At 41.6% G+C, this 20,457-nt stretch overlaps 1 protein-coding gene across 1 annotated transcript in view; it reads left to right on the plus strand.

Moving 5' to 3' along the window:
- The window catches only part of LOC133344958 (amyloid beta A4 precursor protein-binding family B member 1-interacting protein-like), a 41,799-nt gene that overhangs the window by 10,409 nt on the left and 10,933 nt on the right, over positions 1–20,457 (plus strand). The window contains exons 4-13 of the mRNA XM_061555287.1: positions 1,035–1,382; positions 2,968–3,047; positions 4,122–4,199; positions 6,190–6,349; positions 9,624–9,745; positions 13,195–13,260; positions 14,520–14,663; positions 16,203–16,313; positions 16,739–16,837; positions 17,711–17,816. Coding sequence (XP_061411271.1) covers positions 1,035–1,382; positions 2,968–3,047; positions 4,122–4,199; positions 6,190–6,349; positions 9,624–9,745; positions 13,195–13,260; positions 14,520–14,663; positions 16,203–16,313; positions 16,739–16,837; positions 17,711–17,816 — 1,314 coding nt within the window. The remainder of the gene's footprint in view (positions 1–1,034; positions 1,383–2,967; positions 3,048–4,121; positions 4,200–6,189; positions 6,350–9,623; positions 9,746–13,194; positions 13,261–14,519; positions 14,664–16,202; positions 16,314–16,738; positions 16,838–17,710; positions 17,817–20,457) is intronic.

The following is a 20,457-nucleotide window of genomic DNA, read 5'->3' on the forward strand; positions in this document are numbered from 1 at the left end:
GATCACACATGTCAGCACATTATTATCTTGGTATACTAGGGAGTACTACAAAAGTGACAAAGTGCAGTAAGGCAATAGATAAATTACAGCAGTTGAAAACATAGTAGCTCAGAAAATGCTTATCGCTTTCTAAATTAATATTGATGTCGGATGTCGCACAACTCTGATTTATATTGTTGCAAATGCTTTAATATTTCCTGAAGTATATCTTTATCATATATATAAAAGGGAAATGTGTGAATATGTGAGTCTGTTCAAAATGTTTAGCATACTTCCCGACATGCAACAAATTTGAAATTGGGCATGTGGGTAGCTTCCAGACTGTACACAATGCAAAAAGTATAAAAATAGACTTTTGAATTTTGGGGGGCAGGGGGGGCGCAATAATGGATATATTTTGCACGCAAGTGAGCGGTGATGTCACATCTCTGTCATGTCACCCGCATGCGGCAGCGTCACGCAGTGTGCCTGCCGACGTCACGCATCCCCCCCCAACCCTCGGCATAGGCCGTGTATCCCGCACAAATGTGCGGCATAGCTGTCTCGATTTTCTAAGTCAACGCGACTATTGTCAACTCGCTCTTAAATATAAAGCAGAAAATACATCTGTTTGTGTGAAGCAGCAAAAACTCTCGAATCCAGAGCTCTGACATCATGAAATTTGCACAGCTTACGCTGTCTGGAATTTCTAGGAAAACGCGACTATTTTCAGCTCGCACGTCATTTCTTCCCTTCCCGAGTTTCCGAAATCGACCTTACGTATAAGTGGGTTAAGGTTGAATTTCCTTGAGTGAAAAACATTCCAATTTAGTTAAATTGATTTGTTTCGGCTTTTTTCTTTCTTGCAAACATCAATGTTTTTCAGGGGTTTTCAGTGACATATAAGGGAATATGAAATTAATCCTAGACAAGAATCCAAGTCCCGGGCGAAGCCGGGTAGCAAAGCTAGTATTACATTAAAAAAAATTGGACCCAGTTTAAACATTGTTGAACATTGTCACCGTGATAACAGCATCTCAAACTCTGACACACAGACATGCTGAACGACAGCATGGGGCTGGACACCCTCATGGCAGACCTTTGCTCCATGGAGGAAGAGCTCAGTCAGATGACCATGGGAGATGTTCTGAGCCAAGAGCCTGCCGGCTGCCCAACTGTCACAGACCAGCCACCTGCACAGTCACCTTCGCATCTATACGCACAGCTAGTCGCAAAGTCACCCCCAAAGCAGGAGCAGAGGACTGCTGCACCCTTGAGCAAGGCCCTGACACCTGTGGCCCCTGGGTCAGGAAGTCCACAGCCCAGCCACGAGCTGCCTTCCTCCACGATTCCTGAACCTCCACCTTCCACCCCCAAGCCCGAAGATGAGAAGTCTTACCGAGGTACAGTGCTTGTAGAGGCAGTGTGTTTAAGCATTACATTTTGACGTTTGCCAGCCTACGCATAGCGTAATAACATATATTGCTTTATTTATTTAGTTTTCATCTTCTTGGTTCTTTCGGTAAAGTCACGTAGAAGGGAAATAATAAAATAATAAAAATAAAACATAATAAAATACAATTCTCACGACGTTTCGGCCACAACGCAAGCAGCCGTCCTCAGGTGAAGACGCTGTCTTTCCTTCTGAGCAGCATTTGATCTGGTCAGAAGGAATGGCCTTTCTTTAACACTAGAAAGGATTGACTGCCAAAGAACCCTAATCAGTCTGATTTTATCCAATCACAGGCCAGTATGACGGTGATCAATCTGTCAGTGTTGAAATCAGCAATGGAGTTGATCAAGGATATATATTGCACCAGCACTCTTTGTAATATTGTTCTCCTCGTTACTCAGCTTTACATTTCATCCAGAACTGAGGATGCATGTTTATTAAACTTCGTTCGCACTGCACGTAGCCAACCATGCAAATCGGAGGTGCGGGGGAAGGACAACAAATTAAACACAAAAAGCACTTCTAAAGAATAGATCTCCGTATAAGATCTTACGGGAAACTTTCAAAAATGTCTCATTCGTGCTGTAACTTCTTTATGTCGACGATGGCGTAGGAGAAAAAAATAAGGACAAAAAAAAGTCTCACAAACTTTGTGTGAAACAGCATGTAGTGTGGCAGGGGTTGCAGTTCAAGAAACGGTCTTTTCAGTCACTAACAACATTGCATGGGGACCTATAGTTGAAGAACTTCATCCGCGCTGATGTCTTACGAGATGGACAAATGTCATTGATTAACATGTTCCCTTTGTTTTGGTTTGAAGAAGAGACCGGGCTGTTGGCACATTTATGTTGATGAAAAGTGTGCGTGTGCATTCTAATGCACTTGCCCTGCTCTCATATGATTCCACATTCAGACATTGTGTAAGCAGGCTGCTAATGGGATTATGTTTTGCATTTTGATTTGCGTTAGTTGCAATTCCATCAAGTCTGCTTAATCTACAGTGCATTCTTTTTTTGGTAAAATTTAAATGAATTGTGTTAGGAAGTCCCTTCACGATTAAAATAAAAATTTTCCAGTGAAGGCATTCAGCCACAGATGCCACACGGCAGTGCTCCAGTGCAAAATAAGAGTAGCATATGCCCAACGTGCATCACAATTTTGTTTCGCATGACGACATGCAAGATTGTGGAATCAATATAAGTGACTATGATGGGTAGCGTACATTTCATATTTACAAATATTGGGGAACTGCTGTATCAGTATCCCAATTTTTTTTACGAGAAAATACGTTATGCAAATTTGTCTGTGAACTATTTTTGAGCGACTTTTAATCACATAATTTAGATATGTATTACATGTAAACCTATGAGGAATGTAATTATTTTAGAGTGATGAGTTGATGCATTCATTGTTCCCCGATGAAATGCGTACAGCGTTTAGCTGTTCAACTTGACGCTTGTAATACACTGCTGTAAAAAACTGCTTTCTCATGTGCGCTTTGTTGTAAAACGGCTTCCCACAAATGTTTGTGCAAGTGAAGTTAAGCTTCCTGGATAGCGAAACCTCGTTGCTGTTGCATCAGATGGCCGGAAAACCTGCCCAGCTACTCTCGGAGGTGACCTGAGTACAAGCCTGAGGAGCTTCTCTCCACTGATACCCATTCCAGAACCTTGCTTGTGATCCTCAAGTGCATGAAACTGCAATGCATGTCGACTTGTTAGATAGGTGCCCAATTTGCTTAACATTTCAAAGGTGCATTGTATTAATGTGTAAGTTGCTTTGTGACAAGTATAACATAGATTGTTTTGTTGTTCATCTGGTGATTAAGCAGAAAACTTATTTTGGTGATAATAAGTCCGTTCAACACCATCACTGCTCAAAAAAATGCTTCGTTCAAGACTTGTTCTAGCAGATAAAAATCCCTTAGCATAAGTATGTATTGTCAACCAAAAGTTATAAACATTCGTTGGCAAATATGCTAAGATCTCTAAAATGATGCTTACAGACACAGACTATACCTGCTTAAGGACACCAGTACTACTGGCATAATTAATGTGCATGCAGCAAATATTAACCCATTACTGACAGTCCTAACAAGAGATATTCATATCATCCAGCATGAAATACAGCCTGTTTCATACGGAGTCCTGCATGTACGATTTGCAAGAACACAATTTCAAGCTTAGAAAGCATGTTCCAAATACATAATTATCAAGATAGGGTTGAAGGTCTTGGCAACACATGCATGCAAGCTAATATTATTTTACACACGCATCAACCACTGTAGAATAACAATGATATGATACATACAGGAGAGCACCTTACTGAATAAATGTGCTGTATTAATACGCGCATGGTTGGGTGGGAGCAGTAGTGCAGTTATTAGCACAGTGTGCTATAAATTAGGTGACCCGGGTTCAATTGCCACACATGGCCAACATCACTGCCGAATATCTGAAGCAGTCCTGGGCCCCCTCTACTAGGTCGACTCAGCCTTAAATGAGTACCTTGTGTGTTATGTAAAAACATCAGCACTTGAGAGGCAAAGGCAGTCGGACATGGTCTTAACCATGATAGGTGCCCACTAATGGCACTTTCCCCAACAGGCTGTGTTGTCTATTCGGGGGATCTTTGTCTTTGTTGTTGGCAGGAGCACCGAATGAGGGAGTTGCATTTTGTGTGTTTGTAGGAGGAGAAGGCAGCAAGAATAAAAGCTGAAAAGATCCGTATTGCTTTACAGAAGATGAAGGAGGCACAAGTTCGGAAGGTGAGTTATACAGTGTTCTCTATTTAAGCCAATTAAACAACGAATCAATACAAGTTATTTATGGTGTAGCTTTAATGGAATAGTTACATTTTCACCAGTTTGAAAACAAACAATGCAAACGGTGTAATCAAAGTTCACAAAAAGAGTATCGATTCAACATTTGAAATAGAACTTTGGTTTAAAAAATCTGAAGTGGAAATTTAAGGTTACGAATAGTCCATGATAATAATTTACTCGAGTGCATATATTTTACGCTGTGAAGCCAGATCACCAAGTTTCCCTACATCTGGCACATGATATAGTGAATCATTAAACCGTTGGATGACATGGAAGCTTAAGTATAAAACATTTAGTCTTCAAAATTGCAAATTAATTTGAAAAAATGCCACGTAAAACGGATGAAAGTGCATTCCAAAATTATACAAATTTAGCGAATATATGTTAACACAAAACTGAAATTTGAAGGTCAATAAGAAACCCATTTTCGTAAAAAAATTGTAACATTTTAACAGCGCTGCATGCAAATGAAATGTGAGCCATGCGATCCGCGTGCGTTACTCATGCAAGTGCGGTGACACGTGTTCCTGCCTGCTGAGCAAAACAAACGCAATCCATTATCCATTTGTTTTATTAAGGCAAATCCCACCCCACACTGCAGCCTTTTACATAAAAAAAATATCATTGAATAAATATTGGTTGGGACCAATATTTTTTTTTCTTAATGCCACTTGCTCACGATATGTATTTTTTTATTCCTGGTATTCTCATGTCTGCCCATATGCTGCAATAGCCTTGCCGTACGTCTTGAGTAAATGTTTATTGAACAAATGTATTGAAGGGAAACGTCTTGTGTTCCACCTTGCCAGTTTACCTTATATTACTGCCAATCATTTCCCACGATTGTCCATGTAAAAGAGGGATAATGCCACGTGTGTAATGCATAGCACGCTGGACTTGCAATCCAGGAGTTATTGGTTTGATCTTATCTCCCGGCTTGGCAGTTGCAACAATGGGCAAGCTTCTTAATGTATTCCTTCTTCAGTTGTCCATGAATAATAAGCCTACTCATAACATATATAAAATCCACTTGATATAAATTTGTCTTTTCTAGGACTTGATGGATAGTGCGTATATGGTCGACCGTGGAAACGCCTTTCCTAAATTCAGCTTGTTCACGTGGTTGGTTGTGTGATAAGAGCTTGATGTGTTTGTTGTTTCTCAAGTCAGTTTTATCATCCTCGTTGAATATAAGAATGGTTGAGGCATCATTCCATGATTGTGGCATTAAATTCCTGTGTCACTATTTGGTAAATAGGTATTCTAATTTTGTATCAAAAGCTAATCCTGTTACTTTGATAATTATCACAGATATTACATTTGGTCCAGGAGATTCCCCTTGTTTCAAACTGTGAAAAGCAGTGGTTACTTCCTAAGGTGCAATATCTGGATTGTTATCCTCCGCATCTGAGCAATCAATGCTTACCTGTCGAATTAAAATTCTCTTTAGAGATCGGAATGAAATTTCTCCACGAGCTTACTAATTATGTGTATATCATGTGCTATGGTTCTATTTGGTCTCTTAGAGCTACAACTCTTCTATAGCATACGTGTGTTTTTTTCTTATATTGTGTGCTTTTATACACATCTAACTGTCTCACATGCTAGCGTTTTAACGTACATGTTGAAATTACTTGGATGCACCCGTGTATCCATGCATGTGTGTGTGTAGTTGGGGAGTTGTGGTCCAGTTAACCTGGCAACCTGGTTTTAATTCCAGGCCATGGATACCATCAGTGGCAAGTGCTATTTGGACCTCTCATGAGCTTTCCCCTAACTTGAGTACCAGGTTCAGAATGTAATAATCAATTAATGGTTCCCAGCCATGGGTAGTAATGGTTATACTATCCCTTCACGTGCCATGCTGGTTTCAATAGCACTTGCCCCAACAGTCGATAAAGATGATTAGGAGATCTTCATCCTTTTGTTGCAGCTGGTGATCCGAATTGGCCTTGTGGACAAGAGTTCCAAGAACCTGATGGTGGAAGAGCAGCAGTCAGTGCGCGAGGTGATGGACAACCTCCGCGAAAAGACACACAGCACCAACAGCCCAGACTGGTGCCTGGTGGAGACCAACCCTGATCTGGACATGGGTACGGACATCCGAGGGTTCACAGAACGTACACATTATGGAACGGGAGTGGGACAATGCTCAGGAGAGTTGAAATGTGCCATGCCTTGAGATGCCACATCACATGTGGAGAATATAAGTCAAATTGTACATGACTTGAGATGCTAGATAGCCTCGACACAGTATAAATTTTCATCCCAGAAAATGCATTGGCCTTATTGCCGCATGAGGTTTATCAATGCAGTATAACATACAAACATATGAATTACATTGTTCGTTTACATAATTTTGACATGTCAATTAGCTGTGATTTAGCAGCACGGCAGTAATTAGGCTAGAGTCGAAGTACATTTAATAATACAGCTTGCTTTTTTACCTCCATTGGCTATACACAAAGGGCTTGCCGCAAATGAAGCACAATACCTTGCTGATCTCGTCAAGGAGCATAAATTATCACGCAAACACCAGTCATCTTCGCAGTGGATTTTCGCTCGCCATCAAACAAAGACGGTCACTGCATCGCGCATTTTCATGATGCGCTTCTGCAGCCCTCTGGAAAGCTCTTCCTTCCGATATTAGAAAGACACTAGAGCTATGCACTTTTTAATCTAGATTAATAACGCATTTCTTTATAACTGCTTTTTGTGTTTAGTTTGTTGTCCTTCCCCCTCGCATCTGATTAGCACGGTTGGCTAAATACAGTGCAAAGGAAGTTTAACATACATTCAATCAAGTAATTGTAGCTCTGTGTTGCCTAACCTGGGCCCACTCAAGATGAGCATGTACTTTAAAGACCACAACACATCTTCTCAAAGCGGTAGCAAATCAGTCATTCGCACACTTAATTATTCGTGTGATGTGAACAAATACACCCGATTTTTGTGAGTTACGGTACGATAACATTGCAATGTTGTTTGCTTTAGAAAAATAGAAAGTGGAAGCACTTCAAAATACAGTATGTCAATTGCATGACATGTTTTCTATTTAACAATAACTGGCAAAATGTGCACCATTTTTTTAATAGGCATAATAATCATGAACTAGCTTTTTTGCCCGTCCAAGGACGAGTGTATATTGCAGTAAATCTGAAATATTCAATGGAAAAATAATTCAGCTCATGATTATTAATGAGGGGGGGGTGGCCCATGTGGAGTGACGTCACCCGCTAATGGTTATTGGGGAAGGGTGCGGCATATGGAGTGACGTCACCCGCTCATGATTATTAATGAGGGGAGGGGTGCGGCATGTGGAGTACTCGCCCTTCTTGTGCGTTCGTGTAAATTTCCACGCGTGCATGAATATTAATGAAGGGGTGGGAGCTCTTTTGCAGTGACGTCACGCACGGATGTAGCACTGTGCTGCGTAGATTAATTTTTTACCGTCACTTTCTGTAAAGAAACATCATATTTGAAGCAACTTTGCGTGATAAATTATTTAATTCAGCCCGACCTTCCTCTGCGTTGGTGTAAAAATCCACCCACTCATGAATATTAATGAGGGGGGTGGGCCTCATGTGGAGTGACATCACGCGCAGGACGGACAGACATTTATGGGTGATTATAGTAGGTCATTATTTAAATCGTGGTTATTATTTCATGCGCTGCAGAGCATTTCTCGAAGGAACTGATGACACGGTCTGCACTTACTGCACTGATGCACAGCACGTGGATCACCAATCACCAACAACAGGATAAGCCAATTGCTCAAAATGTCTGAGACAGGAACACATCGCATTCCAATGTACTCAACGCCATCATCACAATCTACCCTCCCAAGAGAACTCTCAGCACGGCTTTTGTGTGTTTGATTGTGCGGAAACCCAAAATGGTCATGTTAGGCTGTATTGAGCTAATCAAACCAAGTGCCATCATATTATTAAATATATTGATGCCGAGTGTGGCCAACAGATACGTTACTCATGCACTGGTGCACAGCTACTATTCAATTACCCATGTGGATGCTTTCACTATTGGATACTTTACTGGAGATGAGTGGAGTCCGAGGTCAGCTGGGAAATCCAGAGCCATGCTCATGTGGTGAGCGAATATGTAATGACATTTTGTCCAAAGGGAACGACTTTTCCCTTCACAACTTCAGATTGTATCACCTGCCTGACATTTAATTTGGTACACATTTGAAGAACACTGTACCATTTTCTGAAGTTACTGAATGGCATGTGTAATTTACTACAGTAGTTGGTCAGGTTTTAAAAATGACTGGCAGAGATAAGATATTGGCATTCAAAATGTATTGCTACAGAACGATCTAAGCTGGACCCAAAGAGTGACCAACGTAGAAGTAAGAAAAAGGTTGCACATAGAAGCTGATGATGCAAGCAAGTGATGAGAAGGAAACTGGCACTATTTGGACACATATGTAGGATGGAAAACATCGAAATTTAAAGTGTGTTGTTGCGAAAAATGGAAGGAACCGGAAAGAGAGGAAGACCTAACAGAGAATGGTTTGATGACATGAGAGATTGGTGCCAGAAAGATGTGGCACTACTTGAGCATATTGGCACAAGACAGGGGAAAGTGGAAACATATTACGAAATGTGAAGTGGACACCTACAGTCTCCCTGCCTATGGATCGTGAAGATGATGAGGAGCCAACGTTTGACGATGAATTCACATGTTGTTACGAGCAGCCAATTCAATGACACTGTGCAGTTGTTAATACAAATTATTAATCAAGTTGACAGTGGGTTTCACAACAAGTTGTTTCTAGGTACTTTGCAAACATATCTGTACAAACACTTTAAATCGGCAACTATTAGGAAAACAAAAAGTCGTAGAAACATTTCTAAAATGGAGATGTGCATTTAAAACTGAAAGTGACAATGAAGACAAAAAAGGCAATCCTAAATGAGATAATGAACGTTATACTGAAAAAAGAAGTCTTAACTCGTGATTTTAAAACATTTATGGACACCCAAGCTCCTGGTTAAGGGATTGACATCCATAGTTTAGTGTGTGTTCTGAAGTTGACAAAGTTAATTCTGCCAGTTAATTCTAGCAAATCGCCTGTGAAGCTGGTTGAATTCACCAGCGAAACTTCATACTCAAATTGTAAATGTTGTGGGTTTACTCAACACACTGGTGTGCTAAAGTAGCAACTACTTGGCACGTTTTGTTTACGTGACAAACCTTACTAATTGGCTGTGTCGGGTGGTGGTGGTGGGTTAACGACGCATTTATATTCATGCGATCTAAGCCAAAAAAATGTTTTCGTTATTAATGTTGGCCGTGAAAGCCGAAGTGTTAAACCGAGTGTGTTTGCGTGACGTGGCTTTTCAGAGCGGTTCTATGAAGACCACGAGAACCTGGTGCAAAACCTGGTGACGTGGACCCGCGATACACAGAACGGGCTCACCTTCGTGGAGCGCAGGGAAAAGAACGCTCTCTTTAAAAACCCACAGGTGCACCAGCATGGCCTGAATATCTGTTTTAGTTTGTTGTCCTTCCCCGGCATCTCCGATTAGAGCGGTTGGTTTCGTACGGTGCGTAAATAAGTTGACCATACATACATACTTACTGTAGATAATCGTCTTAAAAATGGAACATGGTTTCAAGGAATGTTGTACAACTGTTTTAGATTTAGTATAATATGACTCTCTTGTCATATAATTTTTACATTCTAAAGTCTTACCGTTAAGGCTCATTTGGGCTTCATTAAATTTGTTTAAATTATGACAACCCTCTTGAGATTTACAGGTCACGGAACTGAAAAAGTAAACACTAGTGAACTGTGTGCGATTTTTCTGAATTCCCGAATACCTCACAGAGGTTATATGAACTGTACATCGGTTACCACAGCCTAAACCACATCTCTGAATACATTTCAACATGTTGGTCTGAAAAACACCCGGGCCTGTTGGTATTTAAATCCATGCCTTCCCCAAATTCTGATTCCAAAGAACACAGGATGAGATGTTATTATCCTTTGTGCAAGCACTTCCAAGAGTTCATGAACAGTGAGCCTGGTGAAATTTGGGGAGCGCATCGTCAGTAGTGAACCTTTGGGTCCTAGGGTGTTTCGGCCTTTCATACTATACACCCTCCCCAAAGGCGGCCAGCGACAGGGTGATCAATCCTACGCTTGCGTCCCATTTCCAATTAGTCATAGGAGTTGCCTTGTTGTTGATAGCCAACATCCCATGGGACTATGCATGGCAGGGGCGTCCTCCTCCCTGAGTCAAGCATTGTTGACTGCATACCTCCTGGCCCTCTCACTTTGGGGCCCAGCTGGGGTCTTTCCTCTTCATCCAGAGCCACTGACTGCTGCCTTCTGCCGCCTCCGATACAGCTCTGATTGCCGAACGCTGGCTCTGGCCCTTAATTCCCAGGTCTCTAAGCAGTCTGGTTGTAGATGTTGCCACAAAACCTCTGCAGCCCACCTCCACTGGTAGGACTTCTGTGTTCCAGCCATGATGCCGTGCTTCGGCAGCTAGATCGGCATAGCGCAGATGTTTTCGCTCATAAGCCTCATCTACTGAGTCCTCCCAGGGTACTGTGAGCTCAATGATGAAGACCTTCTTGAGCGAACGGGACCAGAGCACCATGTCAGGTCTTAGGGTGGTGGTTGCGATCTCCGGAGGAAACACAAGTTGCCGGCCAATGTCAGCTAGCATTTTCCAGTCGCGGGCCAAGCGCAGCTGGTCTCGCTCTATTGGTGTAGAGCCGCTCTTTGGTGGTTTAGCCCCTTCGCGGACAAAGGTCGTCCGTAAGGGGTGTGATGCTGCTGGGGGTGGTAGGGAGTTGGTGGCAGTTCGCTTGTCCTCCAGGGCGGATGCAAGGTTTTTAAGGACTTGTATTTAAATCCATGCCTTCCCCAAATTACCTCGATCATAGCCATACTAAAAATCTAATAATAATCGCCAACTTCGTAATCAACACCACCTTCTTATAAAACTTAATCGACTATTATAGGATATTTTTTTATATATATTTAATGTAAAATAAAAATAATATATATCTTCATGATAAATGATAATTAGATAAATGCTTACTTACCTCCGTTGGATGGAGAGAGCCAGCTATTGCTATCCCATTTTGCTGTGATGAGAGCCATTCCATGGGACGATCACCGTTGACTTTCCACAAAGTGGTGCCTATTTTATATAGCACAGTTGAGTGATTAGCTGTGTCCGCGGTTGTTCACGACCCCAGTTTATGGACAATGTTAACTATGCCTCGGGCTTTCCTACCTTCACCCGTGATGTGCACAAGTGAATTATCTGGCAACAATGGCGGCATCTTCATCGGCGCTTTCTTCACCAGGCAACCATGTGCAGTCTGTGCAGTGTCCCAGTAGAACCAATGCTTGGTGCCCATGTCTAGTGCATTACTACACGTTGCTTACACATTTAATTTGTCAATTAATCAAACTGCACTCGTCCAGTGCAGGGGCGGTTTCTTCATTAGGGCGATTGGGCGACGCACCACCAATGTCATTCAACCACAGAGTCACGCTAGCCGTCACTGTCAGCCTCTGGATATAGTCCAATCAGCGTCATGTCACGTTCTGTGGAGTACCGCCTCTTTTGGGGCGATTTCACTCCGGCTGAGAATCGCCCCGAGTGGTCCCATAGACTTACATTCAAAGATGTTTTTTTTCGAACGGGGGCGCTGCAATGCATTCTCTATGGCTTCCGGGAGGGCATGCACTAACGTGCTTACGTCATCATACGTGCTTACGTCATCATACGTGCTAACGTCATCATACGTAAGCACGTTTCATCCAACAATATAATTTATCGCTACCTAGTGGAATCTTTCATAAAATAAACTTGAGTGGTTTGTTTTAATAGTGAGTATATAAACAAACAAGATGTATTGTAAGAGTCACTTTATTTTTCATTAATATTAAAGAAGTGAAGTTGCCTTTACATGCTTAAGCTGTTAATTTATTCATTGCATGGGTGGACCTTATCCTTATCAATCATCCAGACATTTGCCCCCCCTGAGAGATTTTGCAGGAGCCGCCACTGGTCCAGTGAGATGTCATAACGTGAGGCATAGTTTATAGCTCCCCAACACTCAAGCCAGGAGCCACCATTGGGCCCTGTCTCAACCTCCAGCTGGAATTTGAATTCTCAGTCTTCCAATTTAGATCCAAGCCTGCTAATTACACTGTAACACAGCAGAATTACACAAAATTAGAAAACAAATATATAACAAGAGTACATTTTCTAAGACAAACAAAATCATGAATGCAACGCTATAAATTTTATATCACGTATTTCCAACACAACTACTGTACTTAAAATGTCATGCCTTCCTGCTTATGCTAAATTTTTATTTGCCGTGCGCTACAAACATACACAACGTTGATGCATCTGGTGCAAGGGTTGGAGTGGTGGTGCAGAGGTTAGTGCAGTGCGTGAGGAACGCAGCGAGCCAGCTATGTGCCCGGGGAGTGATAACTGAACTTGCACTGGCCCTCTCTACCTCCTTCACCAACTTACGCTGAGCACCATGGTAAAATATGGACAAACAACCCCCATGACTAATAACACAACAATGGGGAGACCTTCATCCAGTAGTAGATTGATAAAGGGCTGTACATTTTTATTATTATCGATATTGTTTATGTTTAATGAATGAAATAATGCAGCATCTCAACGGTGCATCTCAGCAATAAATAGAGTATTTGGCTGCTATAAATTTCCACATGATAAGCCACTTTGTTGGGCTATCATGTATGGCCAGGTCGCTTCTGAAAAAAGCTATATATTTCAGTGGGCCTTACCTGGTAAAATAAAAAATAGTTTATAGTTTAGTTTAAACACACATTCCAAACACAGAATGGCCAAGATGCTATGACATCTGCGCAATACGTTTTCTATCAATTGTTTACACTTTTCAGAATTATCTGCTGGGAAACAAAGAAGCTAAGGATGTGAAGGACAGGGATAAAGAATCACTCCTGGAGGTTTGTATTGAATGGCTGCAACCTGCATGGAGCATTATGTACACCTTGACATCTGTGGCATGTAATAATAATTACCAACGAAAATCATAATGAGTCTCAAGACTATTTCAGGAGTGTCTTGCATTGGATTGTTTGACCAGAGAAGCCAGATAAAACCCACATTAGTGGGGTGACACCAAGCACTGCCATGCCTCTAAAACACCTGGCAAACTCTGGTGCTCATCCATCCAAGTACTAACCAGTCTGAGCCCTGCCTTTCTTTTGAGATCCAACAAGGTCAATTGCATGTAGGGTGATTTGGTCACGGAAAATTAACTACATCATGGTTCAACACACGTGTTGATGATGTGTTCAGCACGACACCCAGCTGCGTAATACCGAGCACGGGGCCACAAGTGGACGATTATGTGCTTATTGTGGCCTGCATTGACTTAGGGGACGCCCACCAAGTGCACGGGTCACTTGGAAATCTTAGATATTTGAGAGGCTGCTCATGTGCAGTGATCTCTCGTCACTGGGATTAAAGTTAGGAACTCGAGAAGAATGTCAGGACTGCATATCTGCGAACTGCATTTATGCAACGTTCTTGTAATATTTACATTATTAATGAAAGCTGACAAGTAGCAAAAACAGTGTTCTTTCATTTACACCTTTAATCTCCCCATGAATTCCATTGTAGCTGTGCATACTAATTCAGGGCTATTATTATTATCCATCAGTGATCCACCATGAAAGAGGTTGTGGGAAAGAGTTCCAGAAAGCATAGCAGCTTCCATTAAATTGTGATTTTAGAATGTTGTAATTCATGTCAACTATCATGTCCCAGTTTATATCATAAATCCAAAGTTTAAAGATAAACGTGCATTGATCGATGAGTCATTTTAGGAAAGGTTCAACCAATGTAAGAGTATCTATGCCTCCCTTGCAAAAGATATATTACTTCTTATTGCTTGTTCTATAACTAATAAAACGAAACTAATTCATCCATTGTGTTTGGTATATTGACCAATGCATAAAAATATTTATTTTTTTCCCCATCAACTTAACTACGAAGGGAAATTTCCAGTTAAGATTATGTATGTACTCATCACCACAGAATAATTGCTTTTACGAACGTGAGTTTTAGACGTTCCCACGTGAAGAAGCAATTGTCTGATTGCGAACAGCACCAGATCATCCCTCTCCCACCTTGCCTCACCTCCGGTCCTTCTGCTCCCTGTCTTCCTTCCTACCTCCCTGCTCGTGCTGCCAATGGGCAGGAATGTTTCTGTGGGACCTCAGTGGCTGTACCTGAGCTGGAAGGAGAGCTTTTCCTCAAGGAAGATGGCAAAAAGTCATGGAAGCGGCGCTACTTTCTGCTTCGAGCCTCTGGAATCTACTTTGTGCCCAAGGGCAAGACCAAGGTGAGTGGGCCCCATGGTGCTGTGATGCGACATCAAGCCCTGTGAACGATGACAGTTTGGTTAACCGGCTTTCACGGAAGCTGCAGGAAATCTGTAAACAAAAATGTTTGCTCCTTGTTTTGCTTTTATTTTCTCCCATATAATGAGATGAACACATTTCCATGTTTTTATTCTAGCAGTGCAATTACAATGTATATACATAAAATGACCCCCAGATAACAGAATTGAACTGCTATGCCTTCAAATTTCCTTGACACTGTCTGCACACTTTTAAGGCACACCATTCAAACAACGTTTGTCGCATTCGATCAAACTGAAACGTTTAATTCTCAGAAACTGAAATAAGCTGAAATTAAATAACAAAGGCCAGTAGGATAGATTTTTTTAGCTATCATTAGTAACAGGGCTGGTACCGTCAAATGAATATAATACACTTGAGCACACAGATGTGCTCATAGATGGCTGCCCAGATACAAACACAGGATCTCAGCTGTGTGAGATCAGTCATACGCCACGGTATTAGCACTCTTGGACTACCTGCCGACCCTCTTCTATGTCATCAATTATAACACATTTCCATGCAATGATACATGCAGATTGTAGTATTAAAGTTAAGGATGTGTAGTGGGTAATAAACTGGAGGAAGCTTACTCTGAGGCAACACGTTTATTACAACACCAGACTACAACACAAAGGGGTAACGGCCCCTTTTACTCGATACTCTATGGAGGGAGTCCCTCCAGGCTAGCTCGCCTCTTACTGGCTATCACTACGCCTACACTGCTGGGGCTTGGGTCTTCTCTTGAGTCTTCACTGGTTATAATCTGTACTCTCACTGGTACGAGCTCGAGCCGACCCGAGCCAGGGGTTCGACTCTGCCCATTGGGCTCTTCTCTTCAGGGCTCTAAGTGAGGCTCTTCGATCTGACGATGACTGCCGGGACCGCTCAGGGACCTGGCTTATATACAGGGTCCCGGCTCACTCCTCCCCTAGCCACGCCTTCTTTCCAGGACCTTCTCCAAGGGCCTGGAGAATGACATCATCCCCCAGCCCCCTTCCTGGGGTCTGGGGTAACGACCGTTGGTCACGATGCTCCCCCCAGCGATTGCCTCGGGCCAATGGCCCGTCATCATTATCCAGCAGGTTCAGCCTCCCTTCCGCTCCCTACTGGCACAAGCTAGTATTGCCGGCTATAGGTAGTGGCAATCATGTTCAACCATGCCACTACAGATGTACTGACTACCCTAACAAGCAACAAACGGAACCATACTGCGTACGAGCTTTTAATGATATAAATTGCTACTTACTACCAAAAATGCCCTTTAATAAAGTCTGTTATGCACAATGATGTTCAAAGGTAGAGGACAGCATTAGTTATTCTCGTACTGTGTTGGTTGATCCGTGACGTCTTTCCTTTGTCTTTTTTAGAAATACTTTTTTAGAAAAGCCTGCATTAGTTAAAAATGCAGCACTATATACTGTATGTAATACAGCATATGCAACCTTTTGAATGTCACATATCACAATGTATGTTGTCAGACCCTGCGGGACCTCACCTGCTTCATCCAGTTTGAGAATCTCAATGTGTACTACTGCCTGGACTACAAGAACAAGTACAAAGCACCAACAGACTGCTGCTTCGCGCTGAAGGTACTTACCGGAATGTGATAATGCACAGTGAATGTCAATCCGTATTGAGAGTAAGATATAAAGAATGTAATAGGGTACAGTTTTCCTAAATGTTCAAAGTACACGTGGGAGCAACAGGATCGTTATTAATATTGATAAATTTCACGTTTAATCACTGCGCTCATAACTTGTAAAGAACAGCACTCCAAAGTGAGGTGCATATTGATTGCCATATTGTCTAAATGAATAGACACTATGATTCAATGAGTTACATATTTCTTTGAAACCACACTTTTTTTCTAATGACCCCTATATATCACAATCACATAGGCTGAATGAACAAATTCTGTTAAATTTAAACCTTTTTTTTCTTTGAAATATGCAAATCTTATGGTATTATGAGGAACATTTCTCATTTTTACATCATACGCGATGATTTTCCCCAGCACCCTCAGATTCAGAAGAAGTCGCAGTATATCAAGTACCTGTGTTGCGATGATGCACGAAGCCTTCATCAGTGGGTCACTGGCATCCGCATTGCCAAGGTACCATCCCCACACTTTGTTGTGACGCTCAGAATTAACATAAGTATGTTTGTTAAACTTCTTTCGCACCGTACATAGCCAACCATGCTAATCGGAGGTGTGGGGGAAGGACAATAAACTAAACACAAAAAGCTGTTAGAAATAAATGAGTTTTTAATCTAGATTTAAAAGTGCATAGCTCCAGTGGCTTCCTAAGATCGTAGAGAAGAGCTTTCCAGACGGCCGCAGAAGCACATTTAAAAGCGTGCGATGCGATAAACGTCTTTGTTCAATGGCTGGCCAAAAGCTGCTGCAAGGATGACCGGAATTCGCGTGATGGTTTATGCTCCTAAACGTTTCAGTTTGATTAAAAAAAACAAAAAGGAGTGAAATGTGGCTTGATGGTGAAGAGCGAGAATGCTCAATAACTTCGTAGCACAGTGGATGAAAATGTGACCTGTGCAAGAAAACAAACAAGCGTGGGCAAAGAGAACATTCACTGAGCAACACAAATTAACTGCTGCTCAGCAAGACATTTTAGCACCGACATACCCCTTTTATAATAAATAAATAAATAAATGTTAACATCAACTATCCATTTGTTCACATAATAAGTTCATACAAAATAAATGCTGTCTTCAATTATTAAAGTGCTATTAAATGCATAGAATAGGACTTTTTCAACCTTTTTTTTTTATAAAAACATCATCTGTTGATGCTTTCAAACACTTGCTGTACTTATTGAATACCTCCGATTAGTCCGGTTGGCTACATACGGTGCGAAAGAAGTCCAACATACAATACAATTCAGCAGTTAATTACTGGAAGCAGAAGTAAGTTAATTTTCTTTTGAAAGTGGTTAAGGAGCTGTTCCTTCATCCTCTTCTCATACAGTATGGCAAGTATCTCTATGACAACTTCAAGGAGGCGAACAGGAAGGCGGGCGAGGGCTGGCCCACCCTGGCCAACTTGGTTGTCAAAACACCAGAGCCTACACCAGGTACGGACAAGCCAGTTAAGCCACAGCAAGGCACAAAGCCACAGCAGGACACAATCAACAGCACGCAACAACGACAACTCAGGCTTAGTTCAGATGCTTGTGCCCAAATCTCCATGAACGTGCCCCATCTTGTCGGATGTTAAAAACCACACAGTGTCGAACCCGGTTCATGGATGGAAGATTGTCTAGGAATATCGGCAGTAGAGCAATGTAATATGAAATCCATCTATGCGAAGGTTTGAGTGTTACTCTCTCATATTTGTGGATTTTCTGTGGGTACCCTGGTTCCTCCCTCATATCAAACACAATTGGCTTATCATCCCAATGCAGGACCCTCCTGAAAAAGGGTCACGAGGCTCAGTGAAGCTTTCCTGGGTAAACAAAGCAATATTATATACATCATATTGGTTAAAACAGTCAAACGTATAAAGCCATAGACTTTGTTTTAGGTCATTTGGTATTACCTGTAGTGGCAGAGCATTACAGTTAAGCCCAGGAAGTGGCCTCCATGTGTTTTTTTAAGCCAGGGTACTACCCCCTGTTAAAGGAGACAATGTGCCATTCATTCACCAATTAAAAAGTACAGAATGGCAAGTAAATACTACAAAAGTAAAGACTGCATCAGTAAAACAATTTAGTGATTCACTTCGTCATGATTATGTGAGTTTAATTCTCACGCTCAGCTACGATCTTTGGTAGATGATATCTGAATTGGTCATGGCAATCTCCAGTACTAACCCACGTTGATCAGTGTGGGGAAGTATGGTCAAAAGAGTCAATACAGCTGGCATGGGACGTGGTGGCCTTAATCCAGCAATATAATGAAAAAGGGGATGAAATTTATTGTTATCATTTGCTTAAGTCAAGTAATTAGCTTTTAGGTTGTGGAGTCATGCAGTCTGCATCGTGATACCGACCCACCACCCCCCAGTCTCACGTCTCAGCTAGGCAATCTCAAGTCAGGAACGGGCACAATGCTCTTCTTAAGTAAATGATACAAACAAAAGAACACCTCATAAAATATGCAATTGCAATCTGGAACATTTTTGGAATAAGTCAATTCATGGCTCTGCAATGGTTCTCTAATATATTGAGTTCAATGGAAAAAAAACTACGTTTGGTTTTATACAGGGTTAAATTAAAACAAAAACGTCTCAATGCTGCTGTTGATGATGAAAGGCACTGTGAGTTTGTAGCCTGGGAATATATTCTTGAAATGTCGACATTTATTGCAATAAAGCCACATTGAGTTTTATTTTCAATAGGTGGCAGTATATACCAGTACAGTATAATATACCAAAAATAAGACCTCAAATCTATCAGCTTTCGGGGGCATTCTCCTGAGCAATGTATTGGATATTGACATATGAACATAGAGTGTATACATTTTTATCATATCACTATATTTCAATGATTTGATCAATTCATTATGAAAGCACACTAAAATTGTAACACATCCCATTGTAGTTTCAAAGCAGTGCTATCCACATTCTAATTTACAGAGATGAGTGGCTTCTTTTAAACCAAATTTTCACAATGAAGACACAGCACATATGAGAGTAGCCAGTTGATTTTGCAATGATTTTTAGCATGATAAGAATGTGTGCCTGAGAGCTGAATACTACATTTTCAGAGGAAGTTTCATATTTCCTTTTCAAATATTGAACGGTAATCTTTCAAGGCTGAGTGGCTGAGACAATGAAGCGGTACATTCTGCAACAACATTGGGCTGCATTCAAATCCGTTGCTTTTTGAAAGTTGAATACATTAAATGTGTCTCAGTCTTGTAAAGGAAACATAACTGGACAATATCCAATTATTCAACTGAACCAATTACCTACGGCCACTGGCTAGAATCTAAACAGTATAATTTGATTAGCAGTGGATGTGAACCATCACCTTGACGTTGTGGAGGGGCTTGCATGCTCCGATGAACTTCAGCGCTATGTCGTTGGGAGTTCCATACTCCTGGTAGGGTCACCCATGACGAACGAGGGGAGGTTTCAGACTAAGAATGGTTCATACCGAAGTAGGCAATGGAAAACCACTTTTGGTATATTTGCCAAGAAAATATTCACGACCAGAAATGTAAGGATAGCTGCGTTGGTGTTGGACAGTGGGCCCCCAGGCAAGAAAGCATCCACATAACTACTGGGGAAGAATGAAGAACTCTGACAAGTGGAGCTACCTGTAATAATGCTACCACAGGAAATCCTAAATGAACTGCGGATGCTGAAGTCTATAGCACCGAAAGCCAAGATCTTCGTTGTCTTAACACACATACAATTGGTACGTGGAATGTCGGGAGTATGAACACTGGCAAGTTGGAGATTGTAAAAAAGGAAATGAAAAGGACCTGTAAAGATATCCTCGGTGTCAGTGAGCTAAGATGGACAGGAATAGGGCACTTTAATTCGGACGACTGTAAGATTCTATACGCAGGCCATGAATCGTACAAGAGGAATTGAGTAGCCATTAATTTGTGGCAGCAAAACGTCCAACTCTGGAGGTTACAACCCGGTTAATGATCACATTGTCTCAGTACGTTTCTAATCCATACCAGTTAACATCACCATTGTGCAGGTCTACGCACCCACCTCAATGTCTGAGGCAGCTTACATTGATTATTTTATGGGAAACT

Source organism: Lethenteron reissneri, chromosome 21 (genome assembly GCF_015708825.2).
Source record: "Lethenteron reissneri isolate LAM-NWPU_2019-01 chromosome 21, ASM1570882v1, whole genome shotgun sequence".
Taxonomy (NCBI): domain Eukaryota; kingdom Metazoa; phylum Chordata; class Hyperoartia; order Petromyzontiformes; family Petromyzontidae; genus Lethenteron; species Lethenteron reissneri.